This window comes from Zonotrichia leucophrys, chromosome 4, assembly GCF_028769735.1.
Source record: "Zonotrichia leucophrys gambelii isolate GWCS_2022_RI chromosome 4, RI_Zleu_2.0, whole genome shotgun sequence".
In the NCBI taxonomy this organism is placed as follows: domain Eukaryota; kingdom Metazoa; phylum Chordata; class Aves; order Passeriformes; family Passerellidae; genus Zonotrichia; species Zonotrichia leucophrys.
Genome location: NC_088173.1, coordinates 64,676,559 through 64,693,662, shown reverse-complemented (window position 1 = coordinate 64,693,662; position 17,104 = coordinate 64,676,559). Strand labels below are relative to the sequence as shown.

Genomic DNA, 17,104 nt, shown 5'->3' with positions numbered 1-17,104 from the left:
AGCCAAGGCACAGCACAGGAGGGGCTGGGTTCTGGTTCTGCTGCAAAGCTCGGGCATGCAGGGCCAGCCACACCCCAGGTGACAGCATTTGCTAGTTATCAGAACAGAGTTAAGTCAATTAAAAGGCATCAACATGCTCAACAATCCAAAAAACATCTCCCAAGCAGCTCCTTAGTCATGAAATCCAGAGATATAAAGAGTTACCCACTGCTATTGAGACAGCACTTATGACAGCTCCCAAGTAGCCCTGGATGAACTTGGATGTCGGAGAAGGCTTTGGAAAGAAAAACAAAACATATTTTCAATAAACAAACTTCTGGTTATTAATATTCAACCCTTTTTTTTTCCCTTTTTTTTTTGTTTGTTTGTTTTGGTTTTGGTGTATTTGTTTCAGAGCAGAGACAGGTTTAATTTTGTCATATTGTTCTGTGACACATGGGCTGTCATCCCAAGAGGCAAAAGCGAGGAAATCGTGGCCTCCTGAGCAAGGTCACAGGGAATGGAAAATTAATTGGCATCAGAAAATTATAATAATAGCAGCTCAAAGGAAGGATGTGAGTGAAATTCAGCAAATGGTACCAAATTAGCATTTCTACCCTGGAGTGCTGAACCCCAAACTCGCCACAGTCAATATTTCATCTGTGAAATGTTCTCTCAGTGAGCTGGATGGGTTCCAGCTCAGCTTCCCACATCCCAACACAGGATGAATGGAGGCTGAGGAGAAGGAAAGGAGCAGGGACAGCCCCAGCACTTTCCAGGGAGAGCCCCACCAAGGATGGAGCAGGGACAGCTCCACCAAGGATGGAGCAGGGACAGCCCCACCAAGGAAGGAGCAGGGACAGCCCCATCATTTCCCAGGGAAAGCCCCAGCACTTCCCACTGCCACCATCATGAAGAAAACCCCTGGGAGATGGGATCATGGAACTTCCTTGTGCTCCCCCAGCCCAGGCACCATTCTGCCCTGTTCTCTTTCAGATCCCAGCTAAACCATTCCAGACCAGTTGGGACCATGGACTGGTTCAGCTCTGAAGCCCTGAGCCTCATTTCTGTGCCTGCAGTGATTCCCAGGTCCTTGTGCTGGTTACACTGAGTTTAAACACGGGACAATGGCCAGTCTAGAAATCCCCCTGTGGGCACCCCAGAGGTTTCATGGCCAGGGAAAAGGCAGGATTGGTGTTTCCACGTGGGAATGCCCCAGGCCAGGCCCACAGCTGCCTCATGGCTGTGTGTAGGAATTGGCACAGCTGTGACTCAAAGTCAGCCAGATTTTACCCCAAAAGAACCAGGCATGAATTTTGAGCCCTGGGAATCACTTGTTTAACTTAGGGTGAGCTTGTGAGTTCCCCCCCAAGCCTTTGGTGTTGTTAAGCTAAGCTGTGCAAGTCCTGCTCCCCTATTGGCTATGCCCTGTTATGTATCCCCTATATGTTACACTAAGTTCTGCTCCCCTATTGGTTACTTGTTTCCCCTATATGGTTATAGTTCCAGAATGTTCCACCCCCAAGTATATATATTGTTGCTTCCCCTTTGTCTTAGGTCTTTGGATCCTGCCCCTCCTGCTGTGCTCGACTTCTCCACGTTTGTTGTTTTTCACTCCATTATTAAAGTTCTTTTTGAGCAACTTCATTCAACCTGCTCCTTTTCATTTTCACCACCCTCAGTCCCTGGAGTCAGGAACCAGAGAGGTTTGTCAGCCACCTTCACCATGAAATCAGGAACCAGAGAGGTTTGTCATGGCCACCTTCAGTCCCTGAAGTCAAAGACCAGGGAGGTTTGTCACGGTCACCCTCAGTCCCTGGAATCAGGCCCCAGAGAGGTTTGTTATGGCCACCCTCACCATGAAATCAGAACCCAGGGAGTTTTGTCATGGCCACCCTCGCTGCCCTGGAGTCAGGAACTAGGGAGGTTTGTCAGCCACCCTCACCCCAAAGTCAGAGCCCAGAGAGGTTTGTCATGATCATCCTCACTGCTCTGGAGTCAGGAACCAGAGAGGTTTGTCACAGCCACCCTCACCCTGGAGTCAGGGCCCAGAGAGGTTTGTCATGGTCACCCTCATTGCCCTGAAATCAGGGCTCAGAGAGGTTTGTCATGGCCACCCTCATTGCCCTGAAATCAGGAACCAGAGAGTTTGTCATGGTCACCCTCATTGCCCTGAAATCAGGAACCAGAGAGGTTTGTCATGGTCACCCTCATTGCCCTGAAATCAGGAACCAGAGAGGTTTGTCAGCCACCCTTACTATCTGGAGTCAGGGCCCAGGGAGGTTTGTCACAGCCACTCTGACTGCCCTGGAGTCAGGGCCCAGGGAGGTTTGTCATGGCCACCCACACTGTCTGAAGTCAGGAATCAGAGAGGTTTGTCACTGTCACCCTCACCCTGGAATCAGGATCCAGGGGTGTTTGTCACCCCCACCCTGGCAGTGAGAGCTGGCTCACCTTGCTCGCGTTGCGGTTTGCATAGTTCACACACGCGTTGTGGCTCTGGTTCAACCACTGCGGGACAGAGAGACAAAATCAGCACAAACCAAACAGAATCTCACCTTCTGGGAGTTCTGAGGGAAATCTCATCTGCCCTTGGCCTGCTGCCAGCTCAGTACCTCACTGGTGCAGGGTCTAGGTGTGATTTTATGCCCTTTAAATGGAGGGATGGGAATTCCAAGGTATCCAGTGTCCCGAGGGCAGCTCTGCTTCCTTGGATGGGCAACTCGTCTCCTGGCCCCATCTTCCCCACTGCTGCTGGGTTTTAATCCCCACAGAATCCCAGGTTCATTGAGGCTGGAAAATCCCTCCAAGGTCACCAAGCCCAGGCTATGCCCGTTTCCCTCTTGTCCGCAGCCCAGAGCACTGAGTGCCATGTCCAGGCCTTCCTTGGACATCTCCAAGGATGGGGACTGCAAACCTCCCTGGGCAGCCCCTTCCAATATCCAGTCTCCCTTAATGTGAAGAAATTCCTCCTGGTGTCCTGGCCAAACCCATGTGCAGTCAGGACACATCAGTGCCATTCCAGCAGGCCCTTCCTGAGCTCCATAGGCTCCCAGAGGGTCACAGGAGGCTTCTGAGGAGCAGGAGATGAGCAGATGGCCCAGCTTATGGACACACATGGCATTAAACCGGCAGGAGCACTTGGGGCTGCCCCTGAATCCCTGGAAGTGTCCAAGGCCAGGCTGGACAGGGCTTGGAGCACCCTGGGATGGTGGGAGGTGTCCCTGCCCACCTGGGGTGGAATGGGATGGGATTTACTGTCCCTTCCTACCCAAACCAGCCTGGGATTCCATCCCAGATGTCCCTAAACAGGGCAGGTGAGTGGCCTTCAAAGCCCTGAGTGGCTCAGGATGTCCCCAGCCACTCCTCCTGTGGGACAGCTCCCAGCCAAATGCACCAGACCCCAAACTCCTGGCAGGGCTGTCCCGCTGTGCTCCCGGCAGAGCTCCTACTCTGCTCTGAGCCTTCCTCACTGCACAGCTCCATCCCCACTCTCAGTGCAGACAATAAAAAGACATTTGCCACAGAAAGGAGGCTGAAAATAACTCGTTCCTTGGTTTCAGCTGGCGACGGAATCACACTCGTGGTGTGTTTACTATGGAGCTCTCCTTCCCGTGCCTGCTTCCTCCCCTTACTCTCAATTCCCAGAATGTGAACGGGAAATCACACCAGCACCTCCCTACACACAGATTGTTTTCCCCCAGAGTTCCTGTAGCAGACTCAGTGCAGGAGTCCTGGGCTTTGCCGTGCACACCTATTCACAAAATCCCCGGCAACAGGGCCTCCCATCATCCCCAGCCCTTCCAACATCCTTCCCCAAGGAAAATCACAGCTCCTCATCCTCCCAAAGGCAGATGGGTAAGTTTAGGGCCAACCCCTCCATGGATGTGCCATTTACACCCAGACAAAATGGCTCCAAAATCTGATTTTTGCTTCTGGCCTGCTCTGCCTCTTCCTTGCCTTGGCACAGGAAGGTGTGGGATGAAAAGGGGAGCCCAGGTTTGTTTCCAGCCCCTTGCAGGCCTTTCCCTGAATGGATCCAGGCACATCCTGTCCCTACAGCATGGCCAGGAGGGACAGCCACAGCAGCAGGCTGTCCTCTGGGCGGAACCCAGCTCTTCCCTCCTCTCCTGGGATGTAAGATAAGTGTGTATTCTATTGCCACCTGTCAGAGCTGGGGCAGGTATCTGCTGCTCATGGGCAGTTTTCTTCATCTCTTCCACAGCCAATCCTCCCTCCAGGAGATCTCTTCAGTTAAGGGGCCATTAATTATTAATTATCTGCTATTAATGGGCCACTAATTATTAATTATCTGCTGTCCATGGCCAGTGAGTGTCCCTGCAGGGCTGATCCAATCCCATCATCCCATGGGGAGATGCTCCGCCCAGGGGAGGAGCCAAGCATTCCTGCCTGGATCCAATCTGAGGTTTGGGACACCCCAGCAGCCTTTGCCCCCTGCATTCCCAGAGGAGCAGCTTTCTGCTGCCCTGCATTCCCAGAGGGAGCCCAGGCCCATCTCCAGCAGCCCTGGAGCTGCAGAGGAAAACTCCCCCCTTGTGCAGGATCCCTGCTGCAGCAGAGCCACAGCTGGCACTGCAGGAGGGCTGAGCCCCCATGGGATGGGGCTGGGGCACCACCCTGACACACAGGGGGGCAGGGCATGGTCTCACTCTGGCAGGGTTGTTTTGTACTATTGCATTTGTATTTTTTATTTTTTCCTAATAAAGAATTCCAATTCCTATTCCCATACCTTTCCCTGAGAGCCCTTTAATTTCAAAACTATAATAATTTGTAGGGAGGGGATTTACATTTTCCATTTCAAGGGAGGTTCCTGCCTTCCTCAGCAGCCACCTGGCTTTTCAAACAGAGACATCTCCCCACATTCCCACCCTTCCCAAGGATCTCACCTGCCAAAACACAGTGGAGGCCAGGGTCTGGTTGGGCAGGAGGAGACCAACAACCTGCAAGAGGAGAGATTCTCTCATTATTAAAGCATCCCTGCTTTGCTCTCTGTGCTTCTCCAGGCATGCAAACAGCCAAGCTGATTTCCAGGGACTTGAATAAATTATCCTGATTTCTGGCTCTATTTCATTCCTGTTATTTTTGTCATCCCAGTCATTATCAGCCTCCTGTCTCTCTGTTTTCCAGGGGTGGAACTGGCTGATGTCACTGAGCCCCTGAGAGCTCTGCACCTTTAATTACCATAATTAATAATCACTTGCTCGTGATACACCCTGAAAATTCCCTGGCAGCTGGCACTGCCCAAAGACCCCATGAAAACGCAAAGAATTCCCTAATCCAGGTGTTTCTGGAGGGAAACACAAACCCTGTATGGAGGCAAGAGTTCAAAGCTGTCACTACTGGTAGTGAACAGGGGATTCTCATTTTTCTTTGGCACATTCCCTCTTTGGGGCGCCAGGAAAAAATTCCACTGGAATCTGAGGGCAGCAGAACCACCTGGGAGCACTTTGCTCCTTTTTGGGAGCCTGGGGTTTATTTAAATCAGATTTATTTTAATTAATTCATCCTTTTTGGTGTTTCACTGTCCCCCCAAGGCTTGGGGCAGCCCAGCCCAGCACATCTGGCCAGATGTTCCCTGCTGGGGCCTGCACTGGGACACCAGAGGCTCTGCAAGGTCACTCCTGGCAGCACCTGAGGCCACACAGGTGTGTCCTGGGCCTGGGGTGGCCTTGGGCTGTGTCTGACAGCACCACAGGGACACAGCTCTGCAAATCCCATCCCTGACACACCAAATACCTGCCTTAGGGCCAGCCTTCCTGGTTAAAAGCAGTTTTTTTCTTGTTTTAGGGCCATTTTTCCTGCTTTCAGGCAGTTCTCCTTGTTTTAGGGCCTTTTTTCCTGCTTTAAGGCACTTTTCCTGCTTTAGGGACATCTTTCCTGCTATAGAGCCATTTTTCTTGGTTTAGGAACATTTTTTACTGGTTCAGGGCAGGTTTTTCCTGCTTTAGGGTCATTTTTCCTGGTTTCAGGCAGTTTTTCTTTTCTTAGGACCATCTTTCCTGCTTTAGGGCCATCTTTCCTGCTCTAGAGCCATTTTACTTGTTTTGGGGCCATTTTTTCCTGTTTTAGGGCCACATTTCCTCCTTTAGGCCCACATTTCCTGCTTTAGGGCCATTTTTTCCTGTTTTAGGATCATTTTTCTGTTTTAGAGCCATGTTTCCTGGTTTAAGGCAGTTTTTCTTGTTTAAAGCAATTTTTTCCTGGTTTAGGCCACAAGAAGCTGAAGAAGAGAAAAAGGATGCAGACAAGGGGATCCCAAGGACCAGCCCCACAAACACAGCCAGGACAAAGAATTCCCAGCCAGATAAGAGAGCCCTGCCATCCCTGCCTCCCTCCCCGTGCCCTGAGCTCTCCACATTACTGGAGGTGTTTCCTGCCTGCAAAACCCCACGAAATTCAAAGGTTGAGCAACTCTTTAACTCCATCCATTCACTCCAAATGCTGGGAGCTCATCCCCACCCTCAGACCTTCCCCAGAGCCTCCTCCCAGCTCATTCCCAGGAATCTGGGAAGGGATGGGATGGAGTCCTGTCCTCCCAGCTCATTCCCAGGAATCTGGGAAGGGATTGGATGGAGTTCTGGCCTCCCAGCTCATTCCCAGGAATCTGGGAAGGGATTTGATGGAATTCTGGCCTCCCAGCTCATTCCCAGGAATCTCTGAAGGGATGGGAGGGAGTCCTGTCCTCCCAGCTCATTCCCAGGAATTTGGGAAGGGATGGGATGGAGTCCTGTCCTCCCAGCTCATTCCCAGGAATCTGGGAAGGGATGGGATGGAATTCTGCCTTCTCCCAGCTCATTCCCAGGAATCTGGGAAGGGATGGAGTCCTGTCCTCCCAGCTCATTCCCAGGAATCTGGGAAGGGATGGGATGGAGTCCTGTCCTCCCAGCTCATTCCCAGGAATCTGGGAAGGGATGGAGTCCTGTCCTCCCAGCTCATTCCCAGGAATTTGGGAAGGGAAGAGAAGGGAAGGGATGGAGTCCTGTCCTCCCAGCTCATTCCCAGGAATCTGGGAAGGGATGGAGTCCTGTCCTCCCAGCTCATTCCCAGGAATTTGGGAAGAGATGGGATGGAGTCCTGTCCTCCCAGCTCATTCCCAGGAATCTGGGAAGGGATTGGGTGGAGTTCTGGCCTCCCAGCTCATTCCCAGGAATTTGGGAAGGGATGGGATGGAGTCCTGTCCTCCCAGCTCATTCCCAGGAATCTGGGAAGGGATGGAGTCCTGTCCTCCCAGCTCATTCCCAGGAATCTGGGAAGGGATGGGATGGAATTCTGCCCTCCCAGGGGTGAGCTGGGGCCATCCCCAGGGATGGAGGGAACGTCTCAAACGGCACCGAACAAAAGGGGCCGGGGCTTGGGCGGCCTCATTCCCTTCCCATCCCCTCTCCCTTCTCCTCCTCCTCCTCCAGCTTTTCCTCCCACTCTCGTGGAGTTGCAGGGACTTTGTTCCCTGGCCCCGAGCCAGCTCCCACTAATTTACGGCTCCGTTCCCCCCACGCGGAGCTCGGCATTAATTAACGCGGCCCCAAACGAAGCCCACCCTAACCCCAAACCCAACCCCAAGCCCCTGGTGCTCCCCAAACCAGCGGGAGGAAGAGGCTGGGGAAGGAGCAGGGCCAGGCAGAGGCTGGGGCTGAGCGCCGGGGGAAAATTCCGGCGGGGAAAAATAAATAAATAAAGAAAAAAAAGAGCACCCAAAATCTGTATGACTGAAAGAGGCACGTTTAAATGCAAACTCTCCATATGTGCAAGAGTCTGTCAAGAAATGTACAATTTCACTTTTAATTACTGTCAGGGGAAAAAATAACTAAGAAGGAAAACAAAATATATAAAAAAAAAGAGCTCCTAAACACTGGCGAAGTGTCAGCGACAGAATTTAATTGGTGATCAGGTGTGAAGGGCCCTTGGTGGCCCCCAAAGCCACCCCGTGGACATCAGGGAGCTCTGAGCAGCTCCAGCTCAAACCCCAAATCCTGCCTAAGGTGGGACAGCCACCTGCAGCCCCAAATTCCCACCTGGGTCCTCAGGGATTCCCTAAAACCTCACCCAGACCCCAATTTTGCATGGTTGGGGGAAATCAGGGGCTGAGAGTTGTGGTGACAGCAGGACTCTGCCCTGAAAGCCAAGTTTGAGCTGAATTTCCTAAGGGTGGATAAATCTTACTCCCAAAGAGGAAACAGCAGCCTGGGGATGAGGCTCCAGCCCAGCAGCTGCTTTGCAGGGAAAGAATTCCAGGGACTGGGTCCTCTCCCTCCTGGGCTGGGAATGGGGAAAAAGGGCAAAGCCAAACCCTGCACACTCACACAGACCCCTCTGCTGTGGGGTCAGCCCCAAAGCTGGGCTGGAAATGGGAAAAAGGGCAAAGCCAAACCCTGTACAGTCACACAGAGCTCAGGCTGTTCCCTCTGCTGTGGGGTCAGCCCCAAATCTGGGCTGGAAATGGGGGGAAAAGGGCAAAACCAAAGCTGCATACTCACACAGACCCCTCTGCAGTGGGGTCAGCCCCAAACCCAGGCTGGACATGGGGAAGAGGGCAAAGCCAAAGCTGCATACTCACAGACAGCCCAGGCTGTCCCCTCTCCTGTGGGGTCAGCCCCAAATCTGGGCTGGGAATGGGAAAAAGGCAAAGCCAAAGCTGCACACTCACACACAGTCCAGGCTGTGCCTCTGCTGTGGGACCAGCCCCAAATCTGGGCTGGAAATAGGGAAAAAGAGCAAAGCCAAACCCTGAACACTCACACACAGAGCCCAGGTTGTTCCCTCTGCTGTGGGGTCAGCCCCAAACCCCAAAGGATGGAGGCCAAGCCCAGGGCAGGGCCACGGGGAGAGGAAACATTGCCGGGATTTGGGATTTGGGATTTGGAGGTGTCAGGGGAGCTGCTGCCCAGATCCCATTATTCCCCCAAAGCCCTAATCCCTTTCACAATGAGCTACCCCAGAGTGGATTATTCTGCAGGGAAACACCCCGGGGAGGGGGATGGCCCTAAACTGCTCATCCCCACCCCGCTCACGGCCCGGGGCGTCGGGCTGACCCCAAATCCCACCTGGGGACAGGCACAAACCCTCCCTGGGGACAAGGACGGCCCAGCCCGAGCCTCTCTTGAGGAAATCCCATCCCCCTTTGTGGAATAGAAGACTCAAACTGTTTTTATGCTGGAGCAGGCTGCCAATTTTGTCACTAAATTTCACAGATCGATTGGCATAAATGTTACATTTTAATTTTAACATTTGAAACGTTTGGGTTTTTTTTTTTCTAAATGACAAGAGGTTCCAGTTTATCCTTTACAGCTCCTGAAATTGGGCTCATCTGACAGCTCTCGGCTCCTCTGACAGCTCTGGATTGGGGCCGATTTCATTGTCAATTTGATCGTTAACTCGTTTTTGTTTAACCTTTTCTTTTAAAATGCCCCACACAAAGTTCCCACCGAGGCTTTGCCCACCACAACAAACAGCAGCAGCCCTGCTGAGCCCCTCCTTGAGGCCTAAGCCAGGCCTAGAGCACCCCTGGGTTTAAGGAGATTTAATTTAGTCTATTTTGCTCCTTCATTTTACTGGACCAAGAAGCTGAACCAAGGAGCTGGTGGCTTTGAGGATAAAATGCCTCTTGACTCCAAGTTTTTGGGGCAAAGTGTGCCTCACTTTCCCACAAAACTGGGCTAAATTAAGCATTCCTGTTTGGATGAGGTGACAATTCAGCAGGAGAACAGGCAGGATTCTCTCCCTTCTGCCTTTGGCCATGGAGAGCACCCAAACACTCCCAAAATTCCCCAAAACAAGGAGAAATCACCCTCAGGCACAGCCTCAGGAGGTGAATTAACCCAATTTCATTCAAGGTTATTTATCTGCTTTTGAGGTTATTTACCTATCAATATATTGAGGTTATTTTGTATTAAACATCAGGTTATTGATGAATTAACCCAACCCCTATTCAAGGTTTTTTATCTACTATTGAGGTTATTTATCTATCAATATATTTAGGTTATTTTGTATTAAACATCAGGTTATTGATGAATTAACCCAACCCCTATTCAAGGTTATTTATCTACTATTGAGGTTATTTTTCTATCAATATACTGAGGTTCTTCTTTATTAAACATCAGGTTATTGATCAATTAACCCAACCTCTGTTTGAGGTTATTTATCTACTATCAAGGTTATTTATTTATTCATATGGAGAGGTTATTTTTTATTATCTATCAGGTTATTATGAATTAACCCAGTCTCTGTTTAATCATCTACTATTGAGGTTATTTATTTATTCATAAGGAGAGGTTATTTTGTATTAAATATCAGGTTATTGATGAATTAACCCAGCCTCTGTTTGAGGTGATTTATCAATTTAAAATCATTCCCACAATCTCCTTCAGCACCTTCATCTTTTCCCCTTCCTCTTCATCTTTGGGTTAATTAACCCAAACGAGAGCACAGCACTGCCTGGCCAAGATGGAGCTCCTCACATTGGGAAGAGACCCTTAAACCACAGAAATGCAAAATAAAAGTGTCCAAAAATGGAATTTTGATAGTTGCAGGAGTTTCACTTTGCCAGCAACGAGTTCAGCTTTGCAGAAGGAAAGATGAAGGTACTGAAGGAGGTTGTGGGAATGATTTTAAGTGGATAAATAGCCTCAAACAGAGGTTGGATTAATTCATCAGTAACCTGATATATTTTAATACAAAATAACCTCTCCATATGAATAAATAAATAACCTCAATAGCAGCTAAATAAGCTCAAACAGAGGTTGGGTTAATTCATCAATAACCTGATAGATAACAGATAAATAACCTCAATATGTTTAAAAATAAATTACCTCAATAGTAGACAATTAACCTCAAACAGAGGCTGGGAAAATTCATCAATAACCTGATATTTAGTAAAAAATAACCTCAATATAGTGATAAAAAATAACTTCAGTAATAGATAAGTAACCTCAAATTGGAGGGTTGTATTGACTCATCAGTAACCTGACAGATAATAGATAAATAACCTCAATATATTGTTAGAGAATTAACCTTGATAATAGATAATTAACCTCAAACAGAGGCTGGATTAATTCATCAATAATCTAATATTTAATTAAAAAATAACCTCTGTATATTGATAGAAAAATAATGTCAGTAATAAATAAACAACTTCAAATAGGGGTTGGATTGATTCATCAATAACCTAATTGATAACAGATAAATAACCTCGATATATTGATAGAAAAATAACCTCAATAATAGATAGATAAATAAATAACCTCAGAGGTTGTGTTAATTCCTAAATAATCTCATAAAATGTAGGTAAATAACCTCAATATATTAATGGATAACCCCCCTTAATAATAGATAAATACCCTCAACCAGAGGCTGGGTTAATTCATCAGTATTCTCATATAGAATAGATAAATAACCTCAATATATGAACAGATAAAGAACCTCAATAGTAGATAAATACCCTCAAATAGAGGTTGGGCTAATTCATCAATAGCCTGATAGAAAATAGATAAATACCCTCAGTACACTAATAGATAAAACCCTTTAAACAGAGGTTGGGTTAATTCATACATAACCTGATATTTAATAGATAAATACCCTCAATACATTAATAGATAAAATCCCTCAAACAGAGGTTGGGTTAATTCATCAATAACCTGATAGATAAATACAATTATTTCTCAATACATTAATAGAGAAAACCCCCCAATAACAGATTAAACACCCTCAAACAGAGGTTGGGTTAATTCATCAATAACCCAATAGATAATAGATAAATACCCTCAATGCATTAATAGATAAAACCCCTCAATAACAGGAAATGGGGAAGGTGGGGATGCTGTGGGAATGGCACGAGGTGCTGAGCTGGAGTGTGCAGAGCTGTGCTCAGGAATCATTTCCTGGTGCAGAATCGTGCTCAGGAATCATTTCCTGGTGCAGAATTGTGCTCAGGAATCATTTCCTGGTGCCCACAACCAAATACTTACGATGGGGGTTCCAAAGGGGATGTAACCTGCGGGGGGAAAAGAAAAATAAATGAATTAATTAGAATGAATGTCCCAGTTTAGGGACTCCTGGCACAACCAGGGACTCACTGCCACCACCCTGGGACATCCTGGAGCTCCACCTGATGCTCCAACCCACAACTGCAGGACCCTCCTGGTTTTCCCATCCTTTATTTTTTCTTTTCCAGCTCTCCCAAGTCTTTTCCTCAAGTTTTATTGAGCACCACAGAAATCAAACGTTTCACATTTCCCCTGCTGTGGCTGCCAATTCCTGTGCTAATTATAATTCATCTCCCTGACTTCCAGGGGGAGGTCTCAGAGCCTTTCCCCAATATCACTGAATGCACTTCCTGCATCCAATTTACAGCCAAAAAGGGCAAAGACCTGAGAGGAAGAAAAAATTGGGAGACAAATTCAGGACAAGGCAGCAAAGCAGAGGGTGCTGGCTTCTCCCCTCTTCACCCTCAGCATCATCCCCCAACGCACTGAGCACAAACCCTGTTCATTTCCCCAGTGCCCAAATCAGGGGATGTTGCACCCAAAACCATCGGAAAGGTCCTGTTTATTTCAATAAATCTGCTGGAAAAGCACCAGGGCTGCCCTGGCATTCCCAGAAAAGCTGCTGGGCACCTGAGCATGGTGAGGAAACCCCAAAGGGGGCTTTTAATTTAATTTTTAATCATTAACCAGCTCATTAAGGCACAGATCCTCCCTGGAATCCCAGTGCTGGGGCCAATGGATATCATCACCATTGAAAAACAGGGATCATCCCATTCTTTCCTGAGGAATAAACCCCCCCAGCCCCCTCCTCCTCATCCAGTGAGGATGGATCAGGCTGCTGACCTGGACTTTACACCCCTGAAATTGTGGGCAGCAAGATTTGCCATTTAATGCAAAGTTAAAATGCTCCCAATAGTGATGGAAAGGAAAGGGAAAAGGAAAAGGGAAAAAAAAGGAAAGGGGAAAAAGGAAAGGGGAAAAAAGGAAAGGGGAAAGGAAAGGGGAAAAAAGGAAAGGGGAAAAAGGAAAGGGGAAAAAAAAGGAAAGGGGAAAAAGGAAAGGGAAAAGGAAAAGGGAAAAAAAAGGAAAGGGGAAAAAGGAAAGGGGAAAGGATAAGGAAAAATGAAAACAAAAAGGAAAAAGTAAAAAGGAAACAGAAAAAGGAAAAAGGGAAAGGGAAAGGGAAAGGGAAAGGGAAAGGGAAAGGGGAAAAAAGGAAACAAAAAGGGAAAGGAAAAGGAAAAGGAAAAGGAAAAGGAAAAAGGGATAAAAAGGAAAGGGGAAAAAAGGAAAGGGGAAAAAAGGAAAGGGGAAAAAAGGAAAGGGGAAAGGAAAGGAAAAAGGAAAATATTAAGCACTAAATCTCACAGTGGAATTTAGGATCCTCATTTTCCTCGCCTGCAAAGAGATTTTGATGTTGGAATTGCTCCCTAATCATGGTTTAAATGCTGACAAGATTCAGTTCCAAAGAGGAGAAGCCCTCCCCAGTATTTATCCAGATTCCAGGAGAATGGCAGACACGGCGTACCTGACATTCGGAAAGGCATGAAGATGGTCTCGTTGGTGTCGGGGTGGATGATGGCCTGGAAAAGTGTCACCAGAGAGCCACAGTGAGGGCACAGGACGCAGGACACAGCACAGCCACCCCTCAGCTCCAAACACCTCCTGTGACCACACAGTCCCTGGAATTTCCCCATCTGGGACCCTCCTCACTTCCACCAAAGGCACCTTGGGCTCCACAAAATCCCTCCCCAGCACTGCTCTCCCCTCTCCTGCAGTAATTAATGACATTAAATTAAATATTTAAATTAATTTTAATCATTTAGGAGGAAATCATTGACCCTCAGACACACAGAGTGGCTTTTGCTTGGCTCTGTGTCCCCAAAAGCCACCCCCAGCTGCACCTGAGCCCCAGGAAAGGCAAATGAGGAGGGAAAAGGAAAATGATTTTCTGTCCCTGCCTGTCCTCAGCACCTCCATTGGGGCTGAAATTTCCCAGGTAGGAAAGGTGGGAAAGCCCTGGCTGTGGCAGAGAGATGGGGAGGATGAGGAGAAAAATCCCTTTATCCTGCAGGGGAGCAAAGGGGCCACAGGGCAAACCCCAAAACCCCCGGGGCCCAAACACAATTGGGGGGATTCAGTTCAGGAGCTCCTCCCCATCTCCAGCTGTGGATCCCATTCCAGAACCTTCTCCCCATCTCCAGCTGTGGATCCCGTTCCAGAACCTTCTCCCCATCTCCAGCTGTGCATCTCATTCCAGAACCTTCTCCCCAACCTCCAGCTGTGGATCCCATTCCAGAACCTTCTCCCCATCTCCAGCTGTGGATCCCGTTCCAGAACCTTCTCCCCATCTCCAGCTGTGCATCTCATTCCAGAACCTTCTCCCCATCTCCAGCTGTGGATCCCATTCCAGAACGTTCTCCCCATCTCCAGCTGTGGATCCCGTTCCAGAACGTTCTCCCCATCTCCAACTGTGGATTCCATTCCAGAACCTTCTCCCCAACCTCCAGCTGTGCATCTCATTCCAGAACCTTCTCCCCAACCTCCAGCTGTGGATTCCATTCCAGAACCTTCTCCCCATCTCCAGCTGTGGATCCCATTCCAGAACCTTCTCCCCATCTCCAGCTGTGGATCCCATTCCAGAACGTTCTCCCCATCTCCAGCTGTGGATCCCATTCCAGAACCTTCTCCCCATCTCTATGTGTGGATCCCATTTCAGAACCTTCTCACAAAGTGGATCCCATTCCAGAACCTTCTCCACACCTCCAGCTGTGCATCTCATTCCAGAACCTTCTCCCCAACCTCCAGCTGTGGATTCCATTCCAGAACCTTCTCCCCATCTCCAGCTGTGGATCCCATTCCAGAACCTTCTCCCCATCTCCAGCTGTGGATCCCATTCCAGAACGTTCTCCCCATCTCCAGCTGTGGATCCCATTCCAGAACCTTCTCCCCATCTCCAGCTGTGGATCCCGTTCCAGAACCTTCTCCCCATCTCCAGCTGTGGATCCCATTCCAGAACGTTCTCCCCATCTCCAGCTGTGTATCCCATTCCAGAACCTTCTCCCCACTGCAGGTATGGATCCCATTCCAGAACCTTCTCCCCAACCTCCAACTGTGGATCCCATTCCAGAACCTTCTCCCCATCTCTATGTGTGGATCCCATTTCAGAACCTTCTCACAAAGTGGATCCCATTCCAGAACCTTCTCCCTAACCTCCAGCTGTGGATCCCATCCCAGAACCTTCTCCCCGCCTGCTCCAGCACCAGCTGGGACACCAACAGGCAGACCCAGCCCTCTCTGGATGCCCCCACAAGGGACACCCAAAAACCCCACACAGCACCTGAATTTTCCACAAATTCCAACCCTGCTGTGCCCCCACAGCTCCTCAGCCAGCCCTGGTGCCTCTGGAGATCCCCAAAACCCCAAAAACCCCAAATCTGCCTCCCTGATGAGCAGCAGCAAAGCTCACTTGGCCCCTTTTTGCCCACATTCCCCCCAGATTTTCTGCCAAGCCCAGGAGGCTGCACTGGGATTCGCTGGGAAGGAGAAATCCATTCCCCAGGGGCTGCGGGGAGGAAGGTACAGCACAGGCACAAACCTTCCCAAGGAACTGTCAAACTGTTTGCAAAAAACTGGAGACAAGAAAGCTCTTGACTAGACAGGAAGGAGAAAATGAAGACATCAAAATATATAAATATATATAAAAAGAAAAAAAATCAGGCTTTTTGGTGGCAGAGTGTTCTCTGCATTTACATTTCCATGGGAAGGCAAAACAGCAACTGGCAAAGGGAACGAGGGAGGACAGGAAAAAGCAGCAATACTTGAAAATAATAAGGAAAATTGAAAATATTTTTTAAAGTGTGTTACCTGTTTGATTTTTTGAGCTCCCCACAGCTGGAAAAACAAAAGAGAACATTAAATGTTAAAAAAAAACAGTGTAGTTTTATTCCAAATATTCATCTTTTAACTGCTGTCATAAACAAACACAAGGGATTGGGACAAAAATCTCATTTCCTGCAGCCCACCAGGATGGATTTAAAGACTCTTTACACACCTGAGCTCCTTCACACCTGCGTGGGCAGTGAGAGACAATATTAAACTTGTATTAAATGGGAAGAAAGAGCAAGAACAGCCAGACTTCAGAGCTTTAAAAACCCCAAATCCTCTGCTGCACCCAGATCTCAATGTAAATTTAGCACAGCCTCTCCCTGGATGAGCTTCCTGCGGAAATCCAGCCCTGCTGGGGAACAAAGGTGGGGCAAACCCTGCAGGGAGCTCTTCAGATAAACCCTGGGCTTCCAATAAATAAAATAAACAACCACCAGTTCTTATTTCTAAATGCACCAAGAAATGCTCAGGGAGAGGGAAAATCTCATTGAAAACTCTCACTGTTGCCTCCTGACAGTGCCAAAACCCCCAAACCTGGCTCAGAGTGAGGGGTTGGAGGAGGAAACATCCCCTGAGAGGTGCAGGAGGAGACACCAAGCCACGAGATGCCCTGGCACAGACACAGCCCCAGGGTTTGCCCTTCCTCCCCAAGGCTGAGGGGTTTCCTAAACATAAACTAAAACCTAACCCCAAATTATCACCTCCAAACCCCCAAACGCTGATGTGCATCACCCCAGGGATGGGTGGGAAGCCAGGGCTCTGAAATGTCCAAGCAGCTGCTGGGTTTTGCTGTTAAAAACTCGTGTTTAGCCCCGCAGCCCCAGCACCTCTGCCTGGGTTTGTTCTGCCCCCAGGTCCCTGGAGCTGCAATTCCACCCTTTAAGCTCCATTTCCATCTAAAACCCCACAAATTCTCTGCGAGCCAGGCTCCTGGCTTCTTCCCTGGCAAGGCTGCTTTGCCAATCTCTCCCCACCCTCGTGGCTCCTTCACTTCTCTCCAATTTGTCAACATCCTCTTGAGTGGAGGCCGCCAGGAACCGGGGGAATTATTCCAAGGGGAGCTGTGCCAGGAGAACCTGGGGAGTTCTGCTCCTGCTGCTGCCACAGCCCAGCATGGTGATGGCTCTTTTTGGCTCCTGCTTTCCCCACCCAACTCACCCAGCCTGCACATCAGGTGCTCACCCTGCTGAGCTCAGCATTGCCACCGTGTTCATTAAGCCTCACCCTCACCCCAGCTT

The 17,104-nt window shown here is 48.9% G+C and overlaps 1 protein-coding gene across 1 annotated transcript in view; it reads right to left on the bottom strand.

Annotated features, from left to right (window-relative positions):
• The window catches only part of SFXN5 (sideroflexin 5), a 103,230-nt gene that overhangs the window by 51,212 nt on the left and 34,914 nt on the right, over positions 1 to 17,104 (bottom strand). Inside the window, exons 4-9 of the mRNA XM_064711942.1 lie at positions 15,846 to 15,872; positions 13,507 to 13,561; positions 11,961 to 11,986; positions 4,887 to 4,940; positions 2,434 to 2,490; positions 209 to 274 (exon numbers count right to left, since the gene is read on the bottom strand). Of these exons, the coding sequence (XP_064568012.1) occupies positions 209 to 274; positions 2,434 to 2,490; positions 4,887 to 4,940; positions 11,961 to 11,986; positions 13,507 to 13,561; positions 15,846 to 15,872 (285 nt within the window). The remainder of the gene's footprint in view (positions 1 to 208; positions 275 to 2,433; positions 2,491 to 4,886; positions 4,941 to 11,960; positions 11,987 to 13,506; positions 13,562 to 15,845; positions 15,873 to 17,104) is intronic.